Source organism: Prionailurus viverrinus, chromosome F2 (genome assembly GCF_022837055.1).
Source record: "Prionailurus viverrinus isolate Anna chromosome F2, UM_Priviv_1.0, whole genome shotgun sequence".
NCBI classification, from domain to species: domain Eukaryota; kingdom Metazoa; phylum Chordata; class Mammalia; order Carnivora; family Felidae; genus Prionailurus; species Prionailurus viverrinus.
The window spans coordinates 68,216,132-68,243,802 of record NC_062578.1 but is presented as its reverse complement, the minus strand read 5'-3'; the positions used below and the strand labels follow the sequence as shown (position 1 = coordinate 68,243,802).

General features: G+C 40.5%; 1 protein-coding gene across 1 annotated transcript; it reads right to left on the bottom strand.

Annotated features, from left to right (window-relative positions):
- Positions 1-247: 247 nt before the first annotated feature.
- On the bottom strand, positions 248-27,671 carry SQLE (squalene epoxidase). The gene is made up of 11 exons (XM_047841827.1): positions 26,596-27,671; positions 22,653-22,905; positions 15,311-15,491; positions 13,924-14,020; positions 12,701-12,814; positions 12,451-12,622; positions 9,833-9,928; positions 4,482-4,624; positions 3,707-3,803; positions 1,823-1,910; positions 248-773 (listed from the first exon to the last, which is right to left on the bottom strand). Exons 1-11 carry the CDS (start codon positions 26,884-26,886, stop codon positions 581-583), a joined length of 1,725 nt encoding a protein of 574 aa, XP_047697783.1. The 5' UTR covers positions 26,887-27,671; the 3' UTR covers positions 248-580.

Below are 27,671 nucleotides of genomic sequence, written 5' to 3'. Positions count from 1 at the left end.
TGGAACTTCTAAAGCCCTTGATTGTTCTGTGTGAACACGTTTTCACAGAACCCAGAAGAGAACCTTATCTGACTGGTTGGGTACGTGAGGAAAGTAGAGTACAGAGGGATTAAGGCCACTTCCCCAGCATCGGTTATTTAACAGAACAGGCAGAACAGGCTTCCCTCTGCATTTTCAGTCCGGCTTTGGTTTTCCTTTGGAAACATGATCCTGAAGCTACATAGAGTCCACAACAGAGTCAAAGACATTCGAGCTCATTCTCCACTTTATTTGCATGTCCCGCATGACTCTGCCCAAATCCCCAAAGTCAAAAGAAAAACTGCAGAGCCTCAGTGTTAGCACTAATTTATGATCACGATCATTTCTCTCAAATGTCTATTTTACCCTTCGTTTTAAATTGCAAAGTATATATTTACATGTTTATATACAAATAACCTCAAAAACAAATTAACCCCAATCTTGGTCCAAGAGTTTCCACTTTAGAAGTGGTTTCCTTCTCTGCTATGTACGTCCTCTTCCAAGAGTCTCTTAGGACTTGGTGAGTTCCAAATATTCGTTCACAAATGGTTCCCTTTTTAGCTTAATGAACCAAGTACTTAATTTCCGAGTAAATCAGAGGAAATATTACAGAGCATGCTTTGTACAGGACAGCACCACTACTGAAAATGGCTCGGGGTTTTGTAATCCAAGGCTCCGACTTAAAGCAAAAATACGTGGCGTAGATCGCAACAGCAAAGAAATGTCCAATTAAAACTAGAGGGTTAGGAGACAGTCTGTAACAGAAAAAAACAAACAAAAAAAACCATATATATATTAGTAAGACCCGGCAATTAAAATTCACTCATAAAAAGGTTCTAATTATGTATCATCTACAAAGCTGAACACACGCTCTACACTTTAGAGGACTCTGCAAGCTTGTGTGGCCCGCTGTATGATGACAGGGACAGATACATGTTCTTACAAGAAACTCCTTAGACTACCCCCTGTCAGAGAAGCCAGCAACTCTTAGTCTAGTTCACATAAACTGTATGTTTTGAGCTGTCCCACTGATCTTGAGACCTCAGTCCGAAGTACCTGGATGGCCTGACCTGTGGGAGTCTTGGGTTTTCCAAAGATAATAGATCAGATCATAGATGAATGAGAAGAGACTTGAAGAATTTTACCCTGCAGACTTTTCAAGAATAATTCTATGTATGCCTGTACTGTCAAAACCATTACTGAGTTTCACAAGTCCCTGCACGTCAACTGAATTAAGTTTTAAATACAAATTCCTCTGTTATCTGTGGCTCCCAACAATCAGATCAAGTGGTTAAACCCACCAGCAAAAACTAAGTTTCTATTTTAATCAGGGCTTTAGCCCCCTCTACCACCAACTTCTGCTCACCACTTTTCCCAGAAGTAAAACACAGGACTAAGTGTTGCTTTTTTCCTTTCTCTGAGCTACCTTCTGATTGAGATTCTAATGGATAGTAAAGTGACAAAATGTATAAGGAAGAAAGACTTGCAGTAATTAATAAACTGAGCAGTCCCAAAGAAGATCTGAAATACCCAGTTCCTGTGTCATCGAAACAACCCAGGGTGCCTGGGTGGTTCAGTAGGTTAAGCGTCCGAATCTTGATTTCAGTTCAGATCATGATCTCACAGTGTGGGAGTTCAAGCCCCACATCGGGCTCTGCACTCACAGCACAGAGCTTGCTTGGGATTCTCTCTCTCTCTCTCTCTCTCTCTCTCTGTCTCTGTCTCCCTTTGCTCCTCCCCTGTCTGCACTCTTTCTCAAAATAAATAAACATTAAATATATTTAAATAAATAAATACAACTTACACAGAAAGCAGCCCAACAGGACCAGCAATACATTCTCCACCAAGTTTGAAATAAAGAAAACAGGCTTTTCTTAGTTGATGTACGGAATCTAAAATAAAATTTTAAAATCACTCTGAATCAAAATATTCACACATTTATTTTAGGGTGCTAATGATCTGTCAGAAAAAAATGTAACATAGACCAAACCTTATAATTTTTTAAAAAATCTAGTCCTGGAATTTCAACAACTCAAAATTTCTTTTAAATTCCATAATTAGCATTATGGGCAATAGCGTAAGTGTGAACAAACTTTTCTGTTAGTAAATAATCACTGTAAAAAGCATGCAGGTCTCAGAAGTTAAAGTTGTTTAAGTGTTATTTCCTTGACTGTGTTGTAAATTCATTAAATGATGCAAATATGTTGTAAATTCTTTTGGTCATAAAAACACAATTCTAGAACCCAAACTCCCAATCTCTAAGATACCCAACCTGTATTTCTGAGCATATTATCAAGTAAAAATAGCTGTGAATATTAAATATTAATAATGCCTTATATTTGTATACTTTTTCATACTTTTCAAAGTAACCTGTCAAACCTTCACAACAGAGTATTATCAACCAATAATCTATTTAGAATCAATGTTCTTTTCAGGTATACTTAAGATTTTTCTTTAGAACGATAAAAAAGGATATAATAGGTAATCTCACTCCAATAAAACTCTTTCCTCTTCTATCATAATTTCTTTTAAGTTGTTTGTTGGCAGATTGAAATTCATAATGTAAGACTCTCAAGAGCTTAGGAAAACTTAAAAAGAAGTGCTTAGAAAAACTCAAAACTTTTCTTTTTGCTTGCCCACCCCGCCAGTTTAGCTTCCGTGCCAGTTAGCAAGAGAGGGTAGATTGGCAAACCACCATCAATGAGTTGTTTTTTTTCTTTTAGCGAGGATAACGTGTATGGAGGCCACAGAAGGCACTTGTGCCATATCAGGTCACCAAAGAACTGGATCGCCAGTTCACGGAAGTAGGCTTGTTGTAAATATCTGAGGTAACAGGATTGGAGTCACATTTATTCCTGAAAACGTAAACGTCCGATTTCATCGTGGCACAGTCGCCTCCTCCTCCGTTTCTACTGCTTCTGCTGCATCACGTTTTCCTCAATATACAGACTGACCGTCGCCACTTTACAATGTGGAAGCAAATACAAAAGCATGGGAACGTTTCAAGTGACTAGAAGGGGGACGCATTCTGCTATTCGTGCATCATAGCAGGAGACAAAAATCTAACCTTGTTACGAAGCTCATTACTTATTTTACAAAATACAACGAACAGAAATCGAAACTGGTGTTCAAGGAAGAAAAGGCTTAACAACTGTTTCGTTTTCATCCACGGCCAGAAGACCCTCCATCACGACTTTGTGCATCTGTGGCTCTGCGTGAGCGGATTTGGGCCAGAGGAATGAATAGACACATTATTGAAGTATTGCTGTTAACACTTCCCCACAAAGTGGTGGATACGTGATAACTAGAGGCTAAAAGTCTTGCGCAAGGATGGAGTTAAGGGCCACCGGTTGGGAGTCAGTAGACTTGGTAAATATTTCTATTTGTGGCCTAACGACTAACTTTCTTATAATTCAGTTCCCTTCCTGTGATAAAAATCAATTTTTTAATTTTAAAAATCAGTAATTTCCATTAAAAATTATCTATACTTAGGGGCACCTGGGTGGCTCTATTGGTTAAGAGTCCGACTTTGGCTGAGGTCATATCTCATGGTTCATGAGTTTGAGCTCCGCACTGGGCTCTGTACTGTCAGTGAGGAGCCTGCTTGGGATTCTCTCTCTCTGCCCCTCTCCCTGTCTCAAAATAAATTAAAAAACAAACAAAACTGAAGAAAGTAAGATATACTTACCATCCGTGGCAGAAAATAATTCATAAAGAGCCTGAGCAAGGATATTCACAACAAAGGAATGAGATGTTTTTCTTGCCCAGTAGAATGATTTTTTGGCCTAAAAAAGAAAGAGATCACTTGTTATATGGTAAAGCTGGGGGGCAGCACAAATGAGTGCTTATAATCCCCTCAAGCTGATGTCTATCCTGAGGACTACCTACAAGTAATGCAGCCTTATATTCATCATTTACACACACATGCACACACGCACACACAAGAACACATCTCCAGAGCAATGAGCTCCATGACTCTGAAGCTAAATGTACAATCACTACGGGCAAAGTGGCCCGTGCCAACCAATGCTACGTAATATTCATACAAAAATGGAGAAACTGGGGCACCTGGGGGGGGGGGTCAGTCGATTAAGCATCTGACTTTGATTTCGGCTTGGGTCATGATCTCCCAGTTCACGGGTTCAAGCCCCGTGTTGGGCTCCGTGCTGGCAGCACAAAGCCCGCTTGGGATTTTCTCTCTCTCTGCCCCTCCCCTGCTCGCGCTTTCTCTTTCTCTCAAATAAATAAACATTTTTAAAAAACAAAAAAACAGAAATTCGGTAAGATTCATGGGGTGCACAGGCTCCCAGATTCTTTACACGGTAACAAGGCCGCCTGAGAACCATGACTTAGGATCAGGCTCCTCCCAGGTACAGATCCCCCCAAGGAGGTCCCATTCCTCTTAGGCCTAGAAAGAAATCTGTCTTGAGGCACCTCTGTCAAAGAATGATTGAATATCCTACCTGGAAAACAGCTGCATCATCATAAAGGTCAGGGATACCTTTTAGCAATTTTCTCCATATCTTTATATCTTTAAAAACAACAGTCATTCCTCCTCCAGTAAGAGGATGCCGCATATTATACGCATCTCCCAGAAGAAGAACGCCTACAATGAGAGAATTTAGATTATGACATCATCCCTTAAGACACATAAAAAAATCGTCTGTTACTTTCTAAACATGAGTGTGAGCCAGAAAATCAAGATGTGAAAATACAAGGGAACAAATCATGCCTAAAATTTGCTGATGCAAAAATTCAGTTAGTCCATATTGGGCACCTAGTAGGTCACAGACACTGGGGATACAGTGAGAACGAGAACATGGTCCCTGCCCTCGGGAAAGTCACATGTGAATCAAAGGTGAAGTCAAACTGTCACATACGCATAAGGCCTCTTTCATGAAAACACCAAAAGAATCTTGGCACAAAAAGCAAGTCTTCGACATGGGAAAAATGAAGAGGTCTGACATTTCATGGCAACACTGGCTGCCAGCACACTCTAGAGAAATGTCCGTAAAGTTTGAAGTTAAAGAAAGTGGGCCCTGGGGCGCCTGGGTGGCTCAGTTGGTTGAGTGACCGACTTCGGCTCAGGTCATGATCTCACGGTTCGTGAGTTCGAGCCCCACGTTGGGCTCTGTGCTGGCAGCTCGGAGCCTGGAGCCCGCTTCGGATTCTGTGTCTCCCTCCCTCTGCCCCTCCCCCACTCATGCTCTGTCTCTCTCTCTCAGAAATAAACATTAAAAAAAAATTTTTTTTTTTTTTAAATAAAGAAAGCAGGCCCTGGGAAGATGATACCCAGCCATGCTGCAGTCTGAATTAAAGAGCAGGAACAAGCAGATATTCCAAACCTATCTGAAGTTAATTTGGACAAATAAGCCCTGACTGAATCTTACCTGAAAATCAGCTCTTTGATTCAAAACTGCAGAGGCAGGAGGCGCCACCCTTTGACTGCAGGTGCGCCTGCCTGAGCGGCCTGACCGCGCTCCCCAGGCCCCTGTCAGCCCACTTAATGACGTAAGACTTGAGTAACATTTCAACAAAGCGTTTATTTAATTGTATTTGTAAGAGACACAGACAACCATAATAGTAATGTGAAGGTGGCAAGATTATGGGTAACTATTTTCTGTAACGTCACAGTTACATTTGTAACTAATTGTAGAATACACATAAATATTAGCTTCTAAAAAGGTAGCTTCTAAATATTAATTCACATTTCTTATGTATTTCTCTAATATCTTCACTAAAAACACCACAAACTATATGGGGTGCGTGGGTGGCTCAGTCAGTTAAGGATCTGACTTGGGCTTAGCTCATGATCTCACGGTCCATGAGTTCAAGCCCCTCGTCGGGCTCTGTGCTGGCAGCTCAGAGCCTGGAGCCTGCTTCGGATTCTGTGTCTCCCTCTCTCTCTCTCTGCCCCTCCCCAGCTCACATTGTGTTCTGTCTCTCAAAAAGGAATAAACATTTAAAAAAAAAAAAAACCCACAAACTATAAACAGCTTTTATTCCTCCTTCTCCAAGGAACATTTCTAATTCCACCAATTGTTGCTGGCATGCTATTTATATCGGTTTGGCATTGGCCTCTTCATTCTGCTTTGCATTAGTTTCTTTATACTATTAGTAGTTTATTATGCATGTTTTCCCATAGCAAATTCCATCTGTTGACGTTCAGGAGCCACCGCGTAGCGACAGCTCCCGCCCACACCTGTCTCTGGGGACCTGCTCTCAGGCTGTCAGGGGTGTTCCGCACCTCTCCTCCAACGCCCTGCCAGCACTTCCTACACAATATGCCCGAGAGCCGACTCACCACCCCTTCCCACACTTGCTAAACTTACGTTCTTTTCCCTGTATTTCCAATATTAGCAAACAGCTGGCAAAATCATCTAAGCCTGAAACGTAGAATCCATCAAGGGACCTCTCTCTCCCTTACTACAACAGCCAACGGGTCACCAACTTTCATGCATTCTACATCCCAGAGACACACGTTTCCACTCCCTACCTTCCATTCTCACTGCCACGGCCCGGCGTTCCAACCTCTCACCACCACCCTCGTGGAACAACGGCCTTAATGTAAGCTTTTGCCTGACCCTTCTTCCAAACCACTCTCGACAGCACAGAGTATTACCTCTAAGATAAAAATCTAATCGTGCCACCATCTCATTTAAAACTTTCCAAGTAACTATTAGAAATAAATGAGTTCAGGGGCGCCTGGGTGGCGCAGTCGGTTAAGCGTCCGACTTCAGCCAGGTCACGATCTCGCGGTCCGTGAGTTCGAGCCCCGTGTCAGGCTCTGGGCTGATGGCTCGGAGCCTGGAGCCTGTTTCCGATTCTGTGCCTCCCTCTCTCTCTGCCCCTCCCCCGTTCATGCTCTGTCTCTCTCTGTCCCAAAAATAAATAAACGTTGAAAAAAAAAATTTAAAAAAAAAAGAAAGAAATGAGTTCAGCAAGGTTTCAAGATATAAGATACACATGCAAAAATCAATTGTATTTCTGTACACTAGCAATGAAGAATCTTAAAATGAAGTTAAGAAAACAAGTCTATTTACAATTGCATGAAAAGGAATAAGATACTTGGAAATAAGTTTAACAAAAGAAATGTAATAAAACACTCTGAAAGCTACAAAATATTGTTGAAAGAGAAAATTCATACTACATTTACAGTCTAACTTGACAAGAGTGCCAAGACACTTCAATGGGGAAAGACTACTCTTCATCAAATAGTACTGGGACAACCAGTATCTACACAGAAATGAAGCTGAACCCCTTCCTCACACCATACCCAAAATTTAACTCAAAATGGATCAAACACCCAAATGGAGTAGCTAAAACTATAAATCTCTTAGAACAACATATAGGATTACATCTTCACAATCTTGAATAGGGCAAAGCCTTTTTAATTACTTATTTATTTTAAATACTGCTGTTTCCCATGCTAGTATTTTTAAGTTTATTTATTTATTTTGAGAGAGAGTGCACAAGCAGGGGAGGGGCAGAAAGAGAGGGAGAGGGAATCACAAGCAGGATCCGCCCCCTCAGTGTAGAGAGGGGCTCAATCTCACAAACCATGAGATCATGGGACACTTAACCCACTAAGCCACCCAGGCGCTCCTAGGGCAAAGTCTTTTTAGATATGGCATCAAAAGCACAAAGTGACAAAAGAAAAACACAGATAAACTGGACTTCATGAAAATTAAAAACTTCAATGGACATCATCAAGAAGTGAAAAGACAATCCATGGAATGAGAAAAGTTTTTGCAAATCATTTATCTGACAAGGGACTTATATCTAGAATATATAAAGAACTCCTAGAACTCAACAAAAGTTTTTTTTATTAATTTAACCAATTAAAAAATGTGCCGGCTGAATGGACATTTCACCAAAGAAGATATACAAATATCCAATATGCATATGAAAAGATTTTCAGCATCATTATCCATCACAGAAATACAAATCAAAACCACAATGAGATATCACTTCACACCTACTAGAGTGCTTATGGGCAAGAAGATAGATAATAACAAATGTTGAGGATGTGGAGAAACTGGAACATTCATACATCGTTAATGGGAATGTAAAATGGGGCAGCCGCTTTGGAAAAGTTTGGCAGTTCCTCAAAGAGTTAAACAGAGTTACCAAACCCAAGAAAAATGAAAATTACGTCTGTACATAGACGCATATACAGACGTTCACAGCAGCGCCGTTCATAATAACCAAAAATGAAAACAAGCCAAATGTCTATCAACTGATGAATAGCTAGTTAAAATGTAGTATATCCACACATGGAGTATCATTTTGCCATGAAAACAAATGAAGGACTCACACATACTGCAATGTGGATGAACCTCAAAGAAGCCACTTACGAAGGATCCACTGATTTCATTTATAGAAAATGTCCAGGGGCGCCTGGGTGGCGCAGTCGGTTAAGCGTCCGACTTCAGCCAGGTCACGATCTCGCAGTCCGTGAGTTCGAGCCCCGCATCAGGCTCTGGGCTGATGGCTCGGAGCCTGGAGCCTGTTTCCGACTCTGTGTCTCCCTCTCTCTCTGACCCTCCCCCGTTCATGCTCTGTCTCTCTCTGTCCCAAAAATAAATAAACGTTGAAAAAAAAAAATTAAAAAAAAAAAAAAAAAAAGAAAAAAAAGAAAATGTCCAGAATAGGCAAATCCTCAGAGACAAAAAGTAGACTGACTAATGGATGCCTGGGGCTGGGAGTTGGGAGAAAATGAGTAGCGACTGCTAATGGATATAGGGTTTCTTTTTGGGGTAATAAAAAGGCTCTTTATTTTTTTTATTTTTTATTTTTTTTTAATTTTTTTTTCAACGTTTATTTATTTTTGGGACAGAGAGAGACAGAGCATGAACGGGGGAGGGGCAGAGAGAGAGGGAGACACAGAATCGGAAACAGGCTCCAGGCTCTGAGCCATCATCCCAGAGCCCGACGCGGGGCTCGAACTCACGGACCGCGAGATCGTGACCTGGCTGAAGTCGGACGCTCAACCGACTGCGCCACCCAGGCGCCCCTAAAAAGGCTCTTTAGAGTCCGTTTTAACTGACCGTGGTGATGGTTGCATTGATCTATGAATATACTAAAAACAAATGAATTGTAAACTTCAATGGATGAGCCATATGATTTATGAATTACATCTCAGAAAAGCTATTATTAAAAAAAAAAGTTGCAATGACTTTCCACTGTCTACAGAATGAAAACTAAACTTTAAATAAATACCTTACCTTTCTACCACTCTGACACCTAGCCTACGCTCCAGTCACAGGAAACCACTTGAGTTCACTGAAAGTGCCACCATTTCTCAGCCTTCGTGGCCTGTGCAGATGCTATTCCATCTACTTAGAAGTCCCTCATTTCACTGTCCACCTAGTGAACTCCCACTAACCCTTCTTGCCCCAACCCCCGTTTTCTTGCCTGAGACATGTCTTCCCAAATCACCCTTCCTAGTTCACAAGCTCCCCTCCCTGCCACACTGAATCTTGTGGTACCACGAGTGGGCTTTGACTGCAGCATTTATCAACAGTGTTCTGAAATTACCAGCTGATACCCCTGACCAGAAAACTGCCTTTTCTAGATTTAGGACTATATTTAACTGTCGTATCCCAAATAATGACTTAAATGCACTCAACATTAAATAATAAAGATATCATAAAACTAATTCTGGTGTTAGTAATGTGTTCATCCACAGGAACCACTTCTCTGTCCCACATATCATTCCCAGCAGCATACATTTAATCACATATTATATTTGGAATATTTGGAATTTACATATCTGGAATATACTTTATAAATCACTCCAATCAAATGGTACCTCGTTTGTTCACTGGGGAAGAAGGAAGAAAGCTTGCTGGCATAGATCTCAAACGAGAATTCTGAATGGCTTCTAGGAACGGTTCTTTGAGGTGATCTGCAATAAATCCCAATGGTTTATAAAATTCAATTTTCAATTATCACATGTTCTTAATCAAGTATAAACAAATACCTTCTATACTTCTGTTATGGTTGCTACATATATCCTGGTGGCAAATCAAGAACTAATTATTTTATTAACACAATTGTTGGTTAAGCACCTAGTTATTCATGCTGAGGAATGACTAAGAAATCTGAGAAAATTAATATAAATAGATACACACAGCTGAATGAACAAAAAAGCGAAGAGAGTGAAGCAAATTCAGAGGAGAGGAGACGGAGAAAAACCACCCACCTCTCTTCCAAATGTTCACTGACAGGGATCAGATTTAACACTTAGGTTACCATCACCACCATAACCTGGTAATGACAGATGAAATGTACTACCAATTCACAAACAGCAGGAATATATGTATGGTAGAAAAAGGGTAAGATGCAGAGAGCTCTACTTTTCTGAGCTTCCGTTTCTTCATCTATAAAATGAAATGCTTTGGTTATTAGCCCATCTCTCAGATACTCCCAAGTTTTAAAGTTTTATGCTTCTACTTGTATCGGAAATGAATTGTCTTTTCATACAGTTCTCACTGTAATCTGGGAATACAGGCGCAGAACGCCTACGTTGAAGCTATTCCATTCCTATAAGTAGAATTTCAATAACCTAACTAATATTAATATAAATCTACAAATGGTTTCCCACCATGATCTCAGGGAAGTCTGTTCTGAACCTCTGTACTGGAAAAGGCAATCTACAGTGAAAGAAAAAAAAATGCCAAAAATATCACATTATTGGGGCGCCTGGCTGGTTCAGTCGGTAGAGCATGCATCTTTTTTTTTTTTTCTGTAATTTTATTTTTGTTTAGTAATCTCTATACCCAACATGGGGCCAGAACTCATGACCCTGAGATCAAGAGTCGCACACTGCTCTGACCAAGCCAGTCAGGCCCCCAAAGTGTGCGACTCTTGATCTCAGGGTTGTGAGTTCGAGCCCCACATTGGGTATAGAGATTCCTTAAAAATAAAATCATAAACAAATAAAAAAATAAAATAAAAAATAAAAATATCACATTATTGACTATCTTTTTCCTAAATGTGAATAATTCATTTTTCCTAAAAGCTTCAAAAATGGCTTAAGTGAAAATATACTGAAATGTTGAAAATGTCTTTTTTTTTAATTTGGGAGAGAGTGAGCACGAGGTGGGGAGAGGGGCAAAGGGAGAGGGACAGAGAGAGGCAGAGAGAGGCAGAGAGAGAGAGAGAGAGAGAGACAGAGAGAGAGACAGAGAGACAGAGAGAGAATCTTAAGCAAGCTGCACGCTCAGGGTGGAGCCCCATGCAAGGCTCGACCCCACAACCCTGGGATCATGACCTGTGCCAAAATCAAGAGTCAGACGCTCAACCGACTGAGCCAGCCAGGCGTCCTGAAAATGTCATTATTAAAAATCTAAGTCCATCTTAGTCCTCTTCAGATGTTTATATTCTTATTAAACAGTGTTTTCACACAGATTTAAAGATAACCAGAGGGCACCTGGCTGGCCCAGTCAGTAGAGCACGTGACCCTTGATCTGGCGGTCATGAGTTTAAACAACCACATTGGGCACGGCGCTTATTTAAAAACAAAACAGGACAAAAAAAACTTGAAAAAGAAACAATTTTTAAACAAAATATACACCTACCACAGATAGTTTCCTATTACTATAATCATATCATCTAATCATATTAAAGGGTTTCTCTTCAATTTTATCAATATTTTAATATTTCAATTAATAATCTTAATTTTTTAGATTTTTTTTTAACTGACATCTTCAAGTCTCAAAAAAACATGTCAGAAAGTCATTTTTTAGGAGCGTTTTGCAAAGATGCCTGAACTCTCATGAAGCCTTTCTGTATTCAACTCAAAACTAAAAATGACCTTGAAGATTGCTTACATCTCTAACATTCTGAAAGGGGGCTTTATGAGCCACACACAACTGGCCTCACACTGGCTCTGTCACTTAGTGATCGTTTATCTTTGGAGGACCTTTTGCTGATTCTTAGTTCCCTCATTAATAAAATGGGGATCATGATGTCCTACCTCACAGGGTGATCGCGTAGATTGTTATGTTTATAAAGCACTTTATAGTAGATATTCAATAAATGGTATCTACTATTGCTACAAAAACCAAGCACAAAGGTAATTAAGTATAAGAGAGATTTCTAGAATTCGGAGACCTTAGATTGCTATTTGGACCACCTTAAAAAGTACCACATATGCCAATATTAATAATTATCCTGAAAGCAATGATTTAATTATTAATATGAAAAAATATATTGAAAAAAATTTTTTTAATTTGAAGGTTGTTTTTTTCAACGTGCTAAAACAGCTCAACTCCAGTGTATCTGACGGACGAGATGCATTTTTTTTTACCTGCCATGTTTATCTTTGGCCTAATTTAGAAACAGCTTTAGTGAGAACCGGAGATGGACAGCCTTTTGTGATATTTTAGACTACAGATTACCATGTGGATGAAATCTCTTTCTTACCGGGTAATTGTGGGTAAATTTTTTCAGCCATGTATTCTCTTAAATTCCTGGGCATTTCCCCCCGAATGTCAACAAGTACTCGAGTTTCATCAGATGAAATCTGATAGATGAGAACTGGACTCGGATTAGCCAAAATAAGTTCAGCATGATTTGCTTTAAACTGTGGTGCATGCTAGGGGGGAAAAAAAGAATTAATAATTTTCAAATTTCAAGTTGTGTTTATTTTTCTATAATTATGTTCCTATAGTACCTTCATAATAAAGCCAACAAAATGAGATGAAACAGAAACTTTATTGGAGATCAGGTTTTTCCTAAACTTGGAAAAGAGTCCATCGGCAACAACGGTCAATGGAGCATGGAGTTCCTACAACAAAGATAAACAATACTCAGCTAAATGGTTAGACATACAAAGTAAAAGGACCACATTTTACATATTTTATTGGACAACATTATGGAGGGTAATGAAGATAACGCTACTAAAGAAGCTGTTATGGAACTTAAGTTAATGCATAAGACATTAATACTTCCTCTCCTGAGGGACTGCCTGCCTTCAAAGTACTACCATCCAAATCATCTGGGAGTTAAGTTACACTTTGATAGACAACAGAGGAATCAACTACAAAGCAAGTGTGGACCACAGAAGACTGAATCTCATCATCACAAAGTCCAAGGACGAGTCCAATGTTTATTCTAGCATTTTCTTTACTTTTCTTTTTTTACTTTAAATTCATGTTAGTTAACATATAGGGTAGTTGGTTTGGGGAGTAGAATTTAGTGATTCATCACTTACATGTAACACCTAGTGTTCATCCTAACAAGTACCCTCTTTGATGCCCATCACACATTTAGTCCATTCCCCTACCCACCTCCCCTATTCTAGAATTTTCTAACTTCATATAATGCTTTCAACCAGTGGCTAGGGCTTAGAAGAATTTTTGTAAATGTGGATATATGTATTTATATTACCTTGCAGTCACCCCCATTAGAGTACAGTTTCTAGGTGGTGGTGACCCATCCACAAAAACCAACAGATTAGCCTTTCACTCTTTCTCTTCTTTCGCTAAACCAAAATGAGCAAATACTGGAAACTATTTTACTCTGCCATCTCCCCAGGCATTCTGGTACTTTTCCCTTTTCAGATCTAAACAATTTGAAACAATTTGTTTACTTTATTCTAATCATTTCCTTTGTATCGAATCCTTGGTTTTTTTTGCCTTCCAGGCTCCTCTGCTTTTCTGTTTTTCTCACTTCGGTCTTTAATACAGCTAATCCAGTGGTGTGTCTGCAAAGCTGTGTGTATAGTCTTGTGAGGTGCTGTAATGGGCAATGTGTTGCAATTTGAAACCCATCCTGCTGCAGAGGGCTTAGAGAGAACTCAAGCAGTAAATTGGTGGGCCTACTTTTTTAAAGCAATAGGAGAAAAAGAAGGAAGACAAAATCTCTTAGGAAGAGCTAATATTTGGTATCTCTCACCTTGATGTCCCCGGTTTCTTTATCCCTGTACTGAACGCCCATTACAGCATCATCTTCTTCTAATAACTGTAGCACGATGCCTTCGATGAATTTTGTACTAAAGGATAAATACACAGACATAAATCACAACAGAGTAGCTCAAACAACTTACATAAGAAAAGATAAATTCCTTATCTCCAGTTTACCCACGTAAACTGGACACACGTGTGCACACATGTACACAGAAAAGGTCTAGAATGATAAGCAAAAACATCATTAATGGGTTTCAGAATTAAGTGTGGTTTTTATTTTCTAATTTCTTAAAACTGAATACATAGGTACTAATCTAATGATCTTTAAAAGTGGTTTTAAAAGTAACATTAGATTTTTACCTCAATTCATTAAAAAAAGTACATGCAGAAAAACTTTACACACCCACACAAATTCATACACAGATGGGAAAACAGAATTGGGACTTTATCCACCGAATTATTCACAGTAGTTACTTCTAGTCAGAAGAGTCATGGATAATTTTTACAAACCTCTGTACATTTCTGTGGATTTTTCCATTTTTCTACAATGAACATATTCTACTTCCACAGACATCAAATTCTTTCAGTCCTAAGGGTAAGTCCACTTACTTCTTCACTAGCTTACTCAACACTTAAGCCTTTGCCAATGATATGAGGGTTCTCATGCTTGAAACTTCCTCAATTACAGTGCCTAAAGGCTAGGGGCAAATAGAAGTTAATAATTAAGAGAAGAAGCCAGTCCTACCAGACTAGGTCCTTCCTTTGTAAGAATGGAAAAGGGATTTTCCCTTGAAGTCCTCTGTTCTGACTTTTAACAGAAAATACCATAAGCACAAACCCCAACTCCCAAATAGGCAGACAGGGACTTAAACCTTAATTACAAGGGTATCCTTTAGGGGCCCCTGGGTGGCTCGATTAAGTGTCGGACTTCTGATCTCACGGTTTGTGAGTTCAAGTCCTGCGTCTGGCTCTCTAGAGGCTGACACCTCAGAGCCTAGAGCCTGCTTCAGATTCTATGTTGCCCTCTCTCTCTGCCGCTTCCCCTGCTCACACTCTGTCTCTCTCACCCTCTCAAAAATAAATAAATATTAAAAAGAATTTTTAAAAAGTTTATCCTCTAAATCCAACAACATAGAAACGCTATTTAGTCAAAGGAAAAATCTCAATAGTTCTGTGTCATTCACATGGAAATTCTTCACATGATATTCTTGACAAAGGCATTGAAGATCTAACATTCTTCTAACTTGCAGTCTACTTTAGTAATACCTATGTTCCAGCCCATACCCAAACACTTATGACAATTTATGAAATGGTTATTTGTGCAAAGGCCAAGTTTAAATGTGTTTCTTTAACATCATACGTTTGAGTCGTCTTACTTGGGCTCTGCCATCGCTGCTTTCCGGAGACCCATTATGAATCTTCCGTGATGGAAAGCTCTTCCACTCTGCACCTGACTGTTTTCTGACAGAGGGTAAGGAATGTGAACCTCTGATTTGCTTTCCTGATCATGAATTATGTAGCCATGTACGACCTGAGCATCAATACCTTCCACTGCATCTGCAAAACAATTCAGTTCAAAAAAAATCAATTTTGTTAACATGCCCAGAGTTATATGAGGCACCAAAGGACATGGAGGCATTGAAAATGAGTCTCTTTCTTCATAAAGCGATTGAAACCATCTGGACAAATGGACATTAATAGAAGTAACTATTTCAAAAGTCTTAATGCATCTGAAAGACAACCCTCTGAGCAAATCTGTAATATCACAAAAGATTAATATTTATATAGAAAATCTACTGATTAAATTCTATAGGAAAAATATTAAGATCCTAGTGTCAATGTGTGAAAAGTTTAAGGATGATTCACATTAAGCAATATGGAAACATTGAACAGATCAGGAAAATGTTCAAAACCTGATTAAAAAAAAACAAATCGATGAAATAAACTGAAACATTAAGATACCAAATCTATGAAAACTGCTGGTGAGATGATAAAACTGATAAATTTATATATTACTGGTCATACTGTAAATTAATAACATTTTAGAAAGTAATGGTGGCAATAATTATCAAGAACCACAAAGAAGTTAGCATCCTTTGATTTAATCACCTTAGTCTTGGGAATTCATCTATGTTCATCCTGAAAATATAATTTTTAATTTTTAAGAATTTAAAAAAAATATTTTAATGTTTGTTCATTTTTGAGAGCAAGAGACAGTGCGAGCGGTGGGAGGAGCAGAGAGAGAGGGAGACACAGAATTGGAAGCAGGCTCCAGGCTCTGAGCTGTCAGCACAGAGCCCCATGCGAGTCTTGAACTCAGGAACCATGAGATCATGACCTGAGCTGAAGTCAGACACTTAACTGACTGAGCCACCCAGGTGCCCCAAGTTTTAAGAATTTTTAAAGTTATATATAAGAATAAGTTTACTATAGTGTTATCACTAATAAAGAAGAAATGAAAACAAACCAAATATTAATCTTAGAAAGGTAGAGTACATTATGAAGTATCAACTGAGAAAAAACTATGCATAGGCCTAAAATCATAATGATAAACAAAGTTAATATATTAAGATGAAATGCATTAGAATAATTTCTAATTGTTCTAATGATGAAAGAAAATCTTCACAAAGAATTCTATCACACATCTAAGCTAAAATCAAAATAAATTAGCTTTCTGATATGCTTTTTAATTGCCCTTAAGGTCAAGTCGGGGACAAACTGGCTGAATTTTGTTAGACTTCTGACCTAGAATCAAAATTACTTAGTTTTTTAGTATCGTTCTTAAGTTATTACAGTTAAAATTCAGTCAGAGAAAAGTGCACAGACATCCTAAGAGCTGCCAAGTAGCAGTGTATTCAGTTTGGGTCTCAGCAAATTGCCAATCTTTTCTGACCTAAATATCTGAAGCCCACTTAATATTTCTATAATGCTTTGTCCAGCCACTGAGACAGCTTGTTTTTCTTAACCCATAACTCTATTATGAAAGTACTTGAAATGTTTACACAGGCCACTTTAGAACATACCAGAAAATGTTAAAAGCGTAATAGCACAGTAAAATTTTTCCTTGGGTAAACTATCTTAAGACAAGTATATAAATAAGGTCTTATTTAAGATTTTTTAAATCTGTTTCTGTCTCAACTTTAGTGATAAAATCAAACACGACAGACTTTGCACACTTTTACTTTAAGTAGGCAAAAAGACTACCCTACACTTCAATGAAATTCGTGCTTCATGAACACTAGACATCAATAACTTTGAAGCCAGTGACATAACAGAGCTATCACTATCTATTAATCATAAGGCTCCACACTTACAATATTAGACTACTGGTCAGTATATCACATAAACTGACATGGAAAACACTCCTCCACATTAGAAAAATGCAGAACTGCTTGCTATAAAAAGGCAAATTAAAAAATAAAACCAACAATGAAAAAAACAAAACACAAAAACCTGCCTATGCTAAAAATGAAAAGCAACTTCAAAGTCAAATCAGTGAACAAGTTTTAAAGGCAACAGCATAAGGGCATCAGAACCACAAGTGTAAAAGTGGAGTTTTAAGGGCCACTCCTGAATAGGAGATAGGAGCCACCATGACCAGGGACAATGAAACGTAGCACCATACATAAATGTCTTGTCAATAACACAGAAACCACAAAAAATTCAATACCAAGAGACATGGCATATGGAAGTAAGCCATTCACCATAGGCTAGGGGTGGAGTCATCCATAAAAAATCCAAACATACCTTTATGCCATGACCTCATATAACTTCTGAACCTCAAACCAAGTATACAGTATATAATAAATTAGGTATCATTTTTGAAAGCCCAAATATAAACCAGAATCAAGGAAAAAATATAACAAAAAACATACAAGATTTATGAATCTTTATTTAAATGCATTAAAGACCTAACTGAATGGAGTATACCACATTCGTGGACAGGAAGTCTAAGCCAATTATTCCAAAACTGAGCTACAGATTCAGTGCTATTTCAGTCATAATCTTGACAGAGTTTTTTTGAAAATTTATTTCTAAATTACATAGAGAAAAGCAAAAGGGCCAAGAAAAGCCAAAATAATCCTAAAGAAAATAAGAGGTTCCCCACCAGATATTAAGAGTTATTAGAAAGATATAGCATTTATATTAATTTTAGGGGTTCTTGGGGCAGGTATTTGAGTGGCTCAGTCGGTTAAGTGTCCGACTCTTGATTTCGGCTCAGGTCGTGATCTCACAGTTTGTGAGTTTGAGCCCCATGTGGGCCTCCACACTGACAGTGCAGAGCCTGCTTGGGATTCTCTCTTTCCCTCTCTCTCTTCCCTTCTTCTGCTCAGGCTCTCTCAAAATAAATAAATAAAAACTTTTTTAAAACAAAAAGAGTTCTAGATATTAAACTTAACCCATAGAGCAATCACTTATTAAAAACTCATACTCGGGACACCTGGTGGCTCAGTCGGTTAAGCATCCGACTTCGGTTTAGGCCATGCATGATCTCACAGTGCATGGGTTCCAGTCGGGCCCTGGGCTCTGTACTGACAGCTCAGAGCCTGAAGCCTGCTTCGGATTCTGTGTCTCTGTCTCTCTCTGCCCCTCCCCGGCTTGTGCTTTCTCTCTCAAAAATCAACATTAAAAAAAAAACACAACTCAGGATGGATCAGTCCATATTATGTTAAAAATCCACACTCTAAAAAGTAACTATTCCAAGTGTTTCTATCATCCACATCTCATCACAACTCAGGGGAAATTCATAGCATAATGAATGTTAATAAAAATTCGTATTTGTAATATTAAAGGTATTCATGGTATGTGGACTCGATAAAATACTTTAGAGGCTCTCCTTACTCTTGCATTGAACTACATATCAAAATCTACTACGTGGCAATGAGAAAGAACGAAATCTGGCCCTTTGTAGCAACGTGGATGGAACTGGAGAGTGTGATGCTAAGTGAAATAAGCCATACAGAGAAAGACAGATACCATATGTTTTCACTCTTATGTGGATCCTGAGAAACTTAACAGAAACCCATGGGGGAGGGGAAGGAAAAAAAAAAAAAAAGAGGTGAGAGTGGGAGAGAGCCAAAGCATAAGAGACTCTTAAAAACTGAGAACAAACTGAGGGTTGATGGGGCGTGGGTGATGGGTATTGAGGAGGGCACCTGTTGGGATGAACACTGGGTGTTGTATTGAAACCAATTTGACAATAAATTTCATATATTGAAAAAAAAAAATCCACTGAGGCTTGTTACCACAGCCTTGGAAGTATCTCCTGAAGCTAGATCTCTAAATGGTTCTATGTACAGTCATCAGTTTTGAGAGCATTTATGGTGCCTAATGTTCAACTATAAAAGCAACAAAATCCTGTCTCACGATACTGTTACATCTGCTTCAGGTGAACCTCTCCGGTAAGATGGTGGTTAGGGAACCCAAAAGGACAGAGATAGAACTTTCCTTCTTCATAAAGCACTCTCTCCACTTGGGTCCTGGGCCCTGCAGGCTTTTGCTTTTCCTCCTTACTAACTGCTCTTCCTCAGTCCCCCTTTATCACTTCCACTTGCCTCACTGATCGCCATACATCAGAGTTCCCCAGGGTTCGGTCCTGGACCTCTTCCTGGTAATGTCTTCTAGTCTTGTTTAAGTACTGACCCTTCTCTTTCTCTCATACCTAATATGTGACTTACCAGCCAGTCCTACTGACTCTTCCTTCAAAAGGCGTTTCCAGAGTGTGACCACTTCCCACCCACTCTATCGCTGGGATCCTAGGATGTTCCAAGCCATCAACTCTCACCGATTCTGCAACAGTCTCCTAACAGATCCCCCTGCTTCTGACTTTGCCACTCTTTGCCTACAGAATAACATGAATACTTCTAAATAATATTTTTAAACACACTTCTAAAACATGAGATTGAATAACTCCTTAAACTTCTCCAATGGCTTCCCTTTGGAATATGAGCCAAATCCACATAGTGGGTTATCAAATCCTATGGTCTCAGCCCCCACTATCTGCCCACTCTTTACCTCTCCCCTTCCCTCACACCACTCCATTCAACATTATTTTCCCTTCTCACTCTTCCAACAGTTTGTGTCTGTTTTGGTCACCACTGTAGCCTCAGCATCTAGAACAGCAGCTACAATATGGTGCATGCTAAATGAATATTTATTAAACGAATGAATGAACATCACTCCTTTAGTCATTTCTCTCTCTTGCGCCATCAGTTTATTCCTCTCTACGTGATCATCTCCGTCACCAAACATGCTCTAGTATCAAAATACACCTTCTTTATCTTCACATCTACATCTCATTACTGCCCTACTTCTGTTTTCTGTTACAGAAAAACTCAAAGAGTGCTTTCCTAGTCTAAATTTTTTAAACTCCCACCCACTTCAGTCTAAGCTTTGTCTCCACAACTCTGCTGAAACCTCTTGTCAACATCACAAGCAACCTTCAAAACTGCAAAATCCCATGGTCGTTTTTCTGTACTCATCTTACTGGCCCTTCGTTAGCAAACCGTGACATAGTGCCCTTCCCCTTCGTGACACATACCCACCCCCGCCTACCCAAAACCCTCTCCTCTCTTGGATGAAGTGGCACCAAACGCTCTGGCTTTCTCTGCCATTCTACCAGCTCCTTCTCAGACTCCTTTTCAGGCTTCTCTCTTCTACCAGATCTTCAAATACCAGTTTCCCAGGACTTAGTTTATCCTGTCTTCTCTTTTCTCCCTACATGCCCTCAATCATTGTTGTGGCTTTTCAGTACTACAGATAGGCTGACACCTCTGAAATCTCTAACTCCAGCCAGCCCAAACCACTCCTCTGCACCCGAGATTCACATATTCAGCTTAACTTCTCCTCTTGGATAGCTCAACATGTCCCACAAATTCCTCCCCAATGCCTGTTCGTATCAGCAAATGATACCAGCTACCAGCTGTTTAAACCAAAACCCAGGAATCCTTTTTAATATTTCCTTCTTCCCCATATCTCACACCAATCCCTTAGTCAGTCATGCCATTTTTAACATCAGTTGGGCCACTTCTCGTTATATCCTCTGCTCCCATGCTAGCCCAAACCACCATCATCTACCATTTGGACTTAGCAATGAGTTCGCACTGGACTCTGCACTGACTGTCGCTACCCCACTGCCACCATCTTACGGTGTATGGACCACACCATCTCCACATATTCTTTTAAAACAGCATTCTCCCAACTTCACGGTGTGATGCAATGATAAATTATGAAATGAATTTCAAGTTGTGAATTATACACTTGGGTAGAATCATGACAAGTATTTAAAAAGAAAAATGAAACAAATTTCAGCCAGATTTATATATGTATGTATGTGGTGGGTCAGGATAGAAAATGTGTTTGTAATTGTGAGTGGCTGTCAAAGGTCTGAAGCCACTTTAGACGTACAGCATGAACAAGATCACGCCACACTCCTGCTCCACTGACTGCAAAGCCCTCCATGATGTGGCTGCTGCCTGTCTTTCCAACCTTGATCTCAAGTCATTCTCCTTTCCCCATCACCCAACACTTTCTAGCGACACGGCCCTGCTTTTCAGCTCCTCGAATGAAACAGCAAACATTTACATAATGCTTACTACGTACCAGGCACTGTTCTGAGTGCTTTGTGTATAGGAATTCATTTCAGCCTCATAGTAACCTATGAGGCAAGGACTCACATACAATGTCCATTTTACAGATTAAGAAACGGGTACACAGAGCAGGAGCCTGAAGCCTGCTTCGGATTCTGTGTCTCCCTCTCCCTATGCCCTGCTCGCTCTCTGTCTCTCTCTCAAAAATAAATAAACATTAAAAAAAATTAAAAAAAAAAAGAAACTGGTGCTGTGGAGGTTAAATAACTTAGCCAAGGTCATACAGCTCTTTCAGTGCCTGAGCTGGTATTCAAAGTCAGGCAATCTAGTTCCAGAATCAATTCACATAATTATTACACTACCCTCCCGACCACATGAGCCAAGCAAGCTCTTTCTTAACTCAGAGCCCGACATATTTTGTACTCTGATCCTTAAGAGTAGCCAATGAATCTGTCTTATTCACCGGTATATCTTCGGCACCAAGTACAGCACCTCACACAAAGTAGACACTGAGTAAGTATTTCCTAAATGAACAGCTAGTGTTTAAAAATCATTTAGGGGTGACGAGGGGGCTCAGTCAGTTTAACGTCCAATTTCGGCTCAGGTCATAATCTCATGGCTCATGGGTTCAAGCCCCGCATCGGGCTCTGCGCTGACAGCTTGCAGCCTGCTTCGGATTCTCTGTCTCCCTCTCTCTGCCCCTCCCCTGCTCACATACTCTCTCTCTCAAAAACAAACATTAAAAAAAAAACTTTCTAAAATCATTGCTTTAATAGATGATACTTAAAGATTCCGTAACGAGCACATAATACGTACTCCACCAATGACAGCTCCCTTCACTTTTCACTAAATTTCATGCCCTCATTCTAGTTTTCCAATCTTTAATTTTGACCATTTCTATTTTTTAGCCACTTCACTGTATCTCACTAAGTCTCCTTTATATCTCCTCATCCACTAAATTCTTATCTTCTCCTTTGCTCTCATTTTCATGCAAATTGGTTGGTAAAGAGTATAGTGACTTTTAGAAATGTAAATAAATTGAAATATCTTTTTACCAGTTATAGGACAGTCTGAAGTGAAGAGGGTTCGCTTATACCACATTAACTCCTAAAAATTAACATGGACCTACCTTCAAGACCAAGGTCTTTAAGGACACGATAACCACCTGGCTGCAGAAATTCTCCAACTATCCTGTCAGGCTCTTTTAAATCTCTCTCGATTACTGTCACCTTTCTTCCATCTCTGGAAAGCATGGCTGCCAAAGCAGAGCCAACCACACCGGATCCCACAATGATAACTTCTGGATCATTCTGAGAAGATATTGATGAAGAGGCAGCTGCTCCTATTAAGGTTGTTTCTGAAATACTGGTTCCTTTTTTGGGCTGTGTTAAAAAAAAAAAAAAGTTAATTATGTACCTACATTTGCTATCCGTAAATCATGCTACTACTACATAGACACTCAGGACTTTTCTATCTTGGGCAAAAACTTCATCTCAAATATTATCACACCAAATGCAGTGCTATGTTTTTAAATCCAGACCATATATAAAAACCAGTGATACTGGGGTGCCTGGGTGGCTCAGTCAGTTGGGCATCAGACTTCGGCTCAGGTCATGATCTCATGGTTCGTGAGTTCGAGCCCCGCGTCAGGCTCCGTGCTGACAGCTCAGAGCCTGGAGCCTGCTTTGGATTCTGTGTCTCCCTCTCTCTCTGCCCCTCCCCTGCTCACGCTCTGTCTCTCTCTCTCAAAAATAAACAAACACTAAAAAAAAAACCCGGGGCGCCTGGGTGGCTCAGTCAGTTAAGCATCCTACTTCGTCTCAGGTCATGATCTCACAGTCTGTGAGTTCGAGCCCCGCGTCGGGCTCTGTGCTGACAGCTCAGAGCCTGGAGCCTGTTTCAGATTCTGTGTCTCCCTCTCTCTGACCCTCCCCCGTTCATGCTCTGTCTCTCTCTGTCTCAAAAATAAATAAACATTAAAAAAAAATTTTTTTTAAAAACCCAATGATATCAAAGTATTAAATAAAAATGTATAATAATACCCCAATAAAGTGAAATACATACTACATTTTCCATATATATTTAGAAAATGCTGTTATACAGATATATTTAGAAATCCACACCAGGCCAAATATAAACAATGTTTGCAAGGGGCTCCAAAGACTTATTATAGGGAAAAGTCTATCATTAATTACTCAGTTCTTCAAGTACATACTAAGCATCTACCAAATGCAAATCACATAAGACTTCTATTTTGACTTCATGTTGCAAACTATACAGCTATTCATTTTTATTTCCACTATTCATTTTTATTTTCTCCTTTTGGATTTTCATCTGAAAAATCTTAACCTAAAATTACTTTTATATAACAAAAAGACTGTCACATCCTAGCTATTAATCTATTAATTGAGAATTATTTAACTCAAGAAAATTCTGAAAGTTCAAAATAACTCATCCTATCCCGTGGGGTGCAACCCCTTCACATTTAAGCCCTTAATATATAAGGACATATTTCATTTGCCCCATCCTGACAGTCTAAGAGAGCCTAGTCAAACAGTTGGTCCATTTAGGAATAAATATCAAAACTATCACTAATTGGGCTGACAATAAAATCTTTATTCATAGGATGAAAAAGTCCAGTTTTGAGATTTATGCCCACTGAGAATAACAGTGCCTCTTGGGTTTTCTAAAATGAATAATTCAGGGTCGAAATAAGTATTTTTTCCCGGTATGTGGGTTGACAAATATAAATGTGTTTCAGATACAGAATTGCAAGGAACCATCTTTCTTGAGTTCTCTGACCTTAATGATTAAGATAAGCCCAAATGCCATTTTGAAGGGATTTTAATAAAAGACCTTGGGCAAAAAGGAAGGAGACAAAACCAAAAATCTTAGAATTTTGATTCTCTGTGATTTTAATATTCATCCAGTCTTCCTTTAACTCTGCATGGACTGGGGCGGGTCCATTCCACTTTTTATCGTCTCTCTTACAGAAATTACCTTTTTGCCCTTTACCAGGAGGAAAAGACAACAGCCTTCTCTTCCCAGAAGTATTTCTTAGTGACCAGAATTACTATTTTTTTTAAATTATAGTTCTGAGAGCAAGATAAACCCTTTTTGTCATCTTAGCCATTTCTTATCAGTTTTTCTTCCTAACTTTTCCCTGTTAAACCATAGACACACACACACAGACACACACACACACAATCCTGGAAGGGGAACCTGAGTTGGTTAAGTGATTCAAAGAAGGGTCAACAGACGAAGCACTAATGGGAACTTTGTTCCTGCACCAACTCCCTGGTGTTTAAGAAGCAGCAGAAAGCCTGAGGCATTCACATACAGAACCAGTTATTGATGGCTGGTAATCAAATTTTCTCTTCCCCAAAATGTCTCAACATCACATGACGTAATGGCATTCCAGCCACCTAAACGAGCAGTCCGTGACCCTGGCAGAAGTTACCTCAGACACCCCTGAAGATTTCAAACTGAGATTAAAGACTGCCTCTCCCTCCTCTCCTATTGCTGGCACCCACACCCACCACATCGCTGCACGCGGCACTAGTCAAAAGGTTCCTAACAGATGAGCGCTTTTACACCAATCTTAATAGCTACCATTTATTCATTATGAGCCACAATCATTTAACTCCTTAACTGGCAACAAGACCAGCGCCACCCCCATCTAATAGAAGAGGTAACTCGTTCTTACAGAAACGAAGCAATTTGCCAAAGGTCCCAGAGACAGAAGTGGTGGAACCAAAATTCTAAACGAAGTCCTCCCTTCTGTAAGCCTTGTACTGTGGATCCAGTTAAATAATGTCAATCCGGAGCCTCAAAGAGTAAACCACTTTCTGAGGCCACTCGCCCTAACTCCAAGTCACCATCATGCCTCACTTGGCTTACGACTGCCATCTTTCACCTGAGAGCCTGCTTCCATTCTCGTGCCCTGCAAGCCACTCTCCACACACCAACTGGAATGTTCTTTCTAAAAAGTAAAAATCAGTATTGTTACGCCCGTGCTTAAAACCCTCCAGCGAGGGGCACCTGGGTGACTCAGTTAAGCATCCGACTTCAGCTCAGGTCATGATCTCACGGTTTCTTGAGTTCGAGCCCCGCATCGGGCTCTGTGCTGACAGCTGGGAGCCTGGAGCCTGCTTTGGATTCTGTGTGTGTCTCTCTCTCCCTCTTTCTCAGTCTCTCTCTGCCCCTCCCCTGCTCGTGCTCTCTCTCAAAAATAAATAAATGTTAAAAAAAAAATTAAAAAGTCCCCCAGTACTCTTGGGAAAAAAATCCAAACACCCATGGCCAACAGGCTCTAAACGTTCCGGCGTCAATGACCACTGCTCCCTCATCTACCACTGTCTTTGCGGGAGGCATAACCTCAAACATGACTGACGACTAGCTTCTGAATTAGGAACATGGCTGAACTGAGGACCTTACTCAATTACTCACATGACTTAGGTCACTACTCCACTGATTTACTCAAGGCTCCACCGACATGGGGAGAGGAAGGTGTTTTGCCCAAGACTTCGAAATGCTGAACTAATTTTTATTCCACTAACTTTTCGAATTGTTCTGTTATTTTCCCCACCCAGCTGTCATTTACAAGCAGTGGACTTAACCTGCAGCAGGTTTCTTTCTTCTCAGGTACAAACACAATCCTTACCTAAGGTTTTAAGTATCTTTTTTTCCCCCAATCACAGAAGGTGATTCTGTCCTCCTTCAAAATGAGATTCTAATATTTCACATCCCCTTTCACAAGCAAAGCTGTATTCATAATCAAATCAGTGTCATGACAGCATTGGCTCTACGGACACTAAATGGAACAAATCTTTTCCATCACCCCCAAGAGTGTCAAGGATGTAGCCAAGGAACAGTCAAGGGCTTAAAAACAAAACCAAAAAAAAAAAAAAAAAAAAAAAGAACCCACGAAAATTAAATGAGAATTCATACCAGAATATCTAAACTGCTGCCTCTGTCCTTTAGAAAAGATGAAAATTTACATTTGAGCGACCCCCAATCCTAATTTGTTAAAAAAGAGACTCCTTCATTTGCCCACTTAAAATTCAACCTACCCTCCTAGACCCAAGCTGTTCTTTATTTTCTGATCCCGGGGGCGACTTGGCCCAGAAGAAGCCAATGAAAGGCAGGGCCGACAGAATATCCGAGAAGACCGCGAACTGGGAGCCGCTCTGCTGGCGCCCGAGCAGGGCCCCGCTCCGGTAGCGACAGCGGTAGGACAGCACCAGGCCCAGGGACAGGAACACCAGCACGCACAGCAAGAGCTCCTTGTTGGCAAAAGAGACGAAGTCTCCGCATTTCTTGTAAAAATACGTGAAAGTGGCAATGCCCAAGAAAGTCCACATGGTTCAAAGGCTCCTTCGGTGACCCCGGGTCAGCGTTGAGATCCTCTTTTTCCTTGCGGGGTTTTGGTGATGTGAGGTTCTCCCCAAAACGTGTCACCAGACGGAGCGCGAGGAAGCGGCCGAGCTCCCGCCAACACCGTCACAGGATTACAATTCAAGCCAGACGAGTTTACAAAATCCTACCACGGTGGAATAAAACAGTTCGCGAAGAGGGGAAAGTTGGCCAGACTTAGAAAGCAGTATTAAAACATCGCCCGCTGCAACCGCTTCCGAGCAGACTCTAATCTTTCCGGCAACCCATTCATTTCCTTCCCCAGGATGGGCTTCTCCTGGGTTGCTGCAGGTGATGTCCGTCAAAGGTGACGCGGGCCCGCTCACCTGCAGCAGGTGCCCTTCCAGGCGGCGTGGGGAGACGAAAGAAACGTCCCGGCGCGGCGGCAGGGGCGGCCTGGCCAGGGGCGGGAGCGCCCACGCTCGGGCGGCGCCGGGGCTGCCTCTTCCCACGGAGGACGGCCTTGGACTCGAGACTGCGGCCCCAGCCCAGGCAAGCGCGGCCGCTCTGCAGACGCTCCGGGTCACCTGCCCCACGAACCCTCCAGGCCGTGACTCCGTTTCCCCGCGGGTGACCGGCGGTCTCCAAGGAGCTTCCTCAGACGGCGGCGGCTCCCGACGGCCTCCTCGTCAGCATCCCTCGCCGGCGGCCGCTGCCCTCCCCAACTCGGCGCTTCGGCAGTAACCAGAGTAACTGCAGCCCGCCCTTCGCCAGCCGCCGGCGCGGCGTGCCC

What these genes read in the sequence shown, in the direction of transcription:
- SQLE (XM_047841827.1), bottom strand. Translation starts at nt 26,886, where the DNA reads ATGTGGACTTTCTTGGGCATTGCCACTTTCACGTATTTTTACAAGAAA. An exon ending in GCAGCGATGGCAGAGCCCAA is followed by an intron (nt 14,021 to 15,310) that starts GTAAGACGACTC and finishes TTTATCCTTTAG; the next exon opens with TACAAAATTCATCGAAGGCA. An exon ending in TTCCCCAGTGAACAAACGAG is followed by an intron (nt 4,625 to 9,832) that starts GTACCATTTGAT and finishes CTCTCATTGTAG; the next exon opens with GCGTTCTTCTTCTGGGAGAT.